Raw genomic sequence first — 3,110 nt, forward strand, 5'->3', positions numbered from 1 at the left:
AAAGGTATGTCCACACATGGACCTTACAGCTGTTTGTTGTGTAGTTTGGACACCATACAAGATCTTAGGGCGGGGTACGCGCATTGTTCGACATGCCAGTGAGGCATTTCTCTGACCAGCAACGTGGTCCATGTCCGTTCAGAAAAAAAAACTTTCTAGGCATCCACTACCAAACCGAAGCTCGAGAAAGCGACCATTCACCGATGGTACACGTAGTGGCATGCCGCTTCCTGCGTCTCGCCTGTAGTGAGGAAGACCACCCGCTCTTCCGCCGCGAGTACGCTAGGTACGAATGAGTCCTTCCTTCAACACAAGTCTATTCCAAAATAAGCTGACTCATTAGGAGGGCAACTTTTGACACAGGAACAACCGCGAGCGAGGCGTCAAGGTGCGTATATTGGCCAGATAACTCAGCCGAGACGCGGTGTTTTCGTTGATATGACGGTAATTCTCACTCTTCCATCTGTAGCTGCTGCGATGCTTCCCACACTGCTGCCCAGAGCACGCGAGACGCAGCTACTGCGGCTGCTCCGTGCACGTGCTCGTCACATTTTCAGTAGCTATTCCACCATCAGATACAGTCCTGGTCTGCGCGCGCTTCGAGCCCACACGTGTGGCTCCTCTATGGCCTGCTGGCTTAGCCGATTTAGCTCGTACCGTGGGTGCTACAGGAGGCAGACAGGAAAACAAATGTAGACTGGAAATTGGGGAAAGAGCGGCGCTGCCCGAGAGTTTGTTTGGGTCAGCAGCTAGAGCTGCCTCGGACGATGGCGAGTGGATACTCGCTGAAAGGGAAAGTACCACGAATCAACAAACTGTTTCTCAGGTATGGTCTAGAAATTTGGAACACTTTCAGTTAATTGACATTTATCTTGTGTGTGAAAAAAAAAAAGAATTCCATGTTGTATGTTCTTAACAACCGCGTATCGCCAAAGTGGTTTTACAGTTACGACAGTAGCGTGACGAGAACTCAGCGCGAGATGACGCATCACCTGGTCGCGTACGTTTTTCAAGTCCTTCCAGGTCGTGTCCCGATGACGCAGCAGAGTCAGCAAGCTGATAACGTCGTTGTGCTCGCAAGACACGCGTCGCCCGGCTTCTTGCTCGTCTCATACCGGCGATCAGGCGGTTCGTCTGGACATCCTGGCTGTCCGTTTCCCGCGATCGACGCGCCTGCTGATACCACGGAAGTATCGTCATCACAGCTTTTATCGGCATCGTGGAAAGTGCAAGCGCACCAACAGCAGCATCTTCAACAGCAACAATGGCTACAACAACAGCGCTTGCAACAGCGCCTTCAGATGGAGCACGAGACCAGGCAAAGACAGCAACAAGGACGTCTCCGGTCGGCACAGACTGCTCTTTCTGCTGGCTCTGCTTCGTTTGCTCGGGAACTTAACATCCCGACGACTCGAGACGACAACCAGAGTCGTGATGTAACCACCCCAAGACCAGTCGTCGGAGACGTGGACTTGTGGCAGCAGGAAGCCGAAGCGACCGCTCCGGGCTTTCGGGAGAAGGAGCAGCAGCTTTTAATTCTCTATTATTTCCTAGAGCACGTCACCTTGAACGATTTAAATGTCGGTGCTGAGTCAGTGGGGGTGCATACACGTCCACATTGGCTACGTGCTGCTGCGGCGTTGCGCGCGCCGGCGTTTGTATCAATCGCCCAACTTGAAGGCGTCGTCGCCTCTTTCTTGAGAAATATTTTCGAAGCGACACCGAGGCTAAGCCACGCATACAGTTGCGAACACGCTACGATTCGGGTGTGTGGGTATCTCTTTATACGAGCACTGTGGTCTCGAGCGGTGCAGCAGTGTGTTCGCGCTGTCTTTCGAGCTGAAGACACAAGAACGAGCCAACGGATGCTGCGTGAGAAGTTCGTGGCATTTATTGTAGACCTGTGGGAGATTCTGAGTGGCATTCTGCGGGAAGTGGTGGCAGCAAAAGATGATGACGCATTGTGTCTTAATCAGGCCCATACGCTACCTGCGCTTGTGGACGACGTCATGTCGATTGTGTATAGACAGAGCCGCTTTGGTGAGACCCGAGCAAAGATCTCTGCGCTATTACTCGATCTACGGACGCCCAGCTCCTTAACTGGCGCAGTAAACAGAGCTTTCCGAGTGTTTACGGCACAGTTCCAAGATGTAGTGGGCCTTCGCCAGCAACTAACACGTGGCTCTAGTAACCAGACGGAGCGTCAATGGTGTCGTCGTTGGCTCTTAGAGCCTGGCTCTTTGCAAGTTGTGGAGGTGGCATCAGGAGCAAGTTTCTCGAGTTCTCTGCTGAGTTTGGCGCAGCTGGTCCGCGAGTTAGGCTGCGTTGACGTTAAAGTAGCCCAAGGCGCAATGGCATTGCAAGCGGCTGTTGCACTTCTGACGACTGCACCTATGGAATTGCTGCTAGATGGGAGACTTCGCGTGTTTCGAGCGCTGCCTAGTGGGACCTCATCGAGATTACCAATCGGAGGATGGTCAGTTGGTGATTACTGCGCCACGCTCTCTCATAACGGCCTATCCATCGACGTGCATTTCTTCGCTTTCGACGAACGTGGTGGCAACAGTGGAGTAAGTTCGAAGATGAACGTTCGCCGAGTCAGTCTCTCTTTAGCGCTGGATGATACGGAGACGAGGGACCAGTTCATTATTGTTCAAGGAAATGTGTGCAGACCGAAGGACGATGGGCAAGAGGATCGTGTTGGTGGCTTGCTCGGTGTCGTTCGCGACTCCAGCGTACTATGCGCACCTTGCTGCTGGACGTGCTCGGTTCTTCTTGTACGAAGGATCGTCGGACACTGCGTCGATGAGCACCAACTTGTCGAGCTCGTCCAACTTCGACTTCGCAGGCGTGCACAAGAACATGCTGGACTGCATGTTCTACGTGTAAGGAGGGACGACACAGATGGTACGTCTCCGCTTTCATGAATTTTGCATTGTTGCTTTGTTGTTTGAAGCAGGACTTGCAGCTAGTGGTCAAACTCAGTGGAGAATAAGTGGAAGATGTAAAGCTGTCTGCATCAGGATCGAGGCCTTGGGGGATATAGGAAGGCTGTATGGAAAAATGAATTGACCTTATCAACGATTCGACGTCTTCAACTTGCATTTTTG

The 3,110-nt window shown here is 52.3% G+C and overlaps 1 protein-coding gene across 1 annotated transcript; it reads left to right on the top strand.

Annotated features, from left to right (window-relative positions):
- Positions 1-203: 203 nt before the first annotated feature.
- Positions 204-2,889, top strand: PITG_19032 (uncharacterized protein; the record flags this gene model as incomplete). The annotated part of the gene is made up of 5 exons (XM_002997472.1): positions 204-286; positions 364-388; positions 470-741; positions 947-2,570; positions 2,659-2,889. 5 exons carry the CDS (start codon positions 204-206, stop codon positions 2,887-2,889), a joined length of 2,235 nt encoding a protein of 744 aa, XP_002997518.1.
- Positions 2,890-3,110: the final 221 nt, after the last annotated feature.

The sequence above is a fragment of the Phytophthora infestans genome, genomic scaffold (assembly GCF_000142945.1).
Source record: "Phytophthora infestans T30-4 supercont1.74 genomic scaffold, whole genome shotgun sequence".
Classification (NCBI taxonomy): domain Eukaryota; phylum Oomycota; class Peronosporomycetes; order Peronosporales; family Peronosporaceae; genus Phytophthora; species Phytophthora infestans.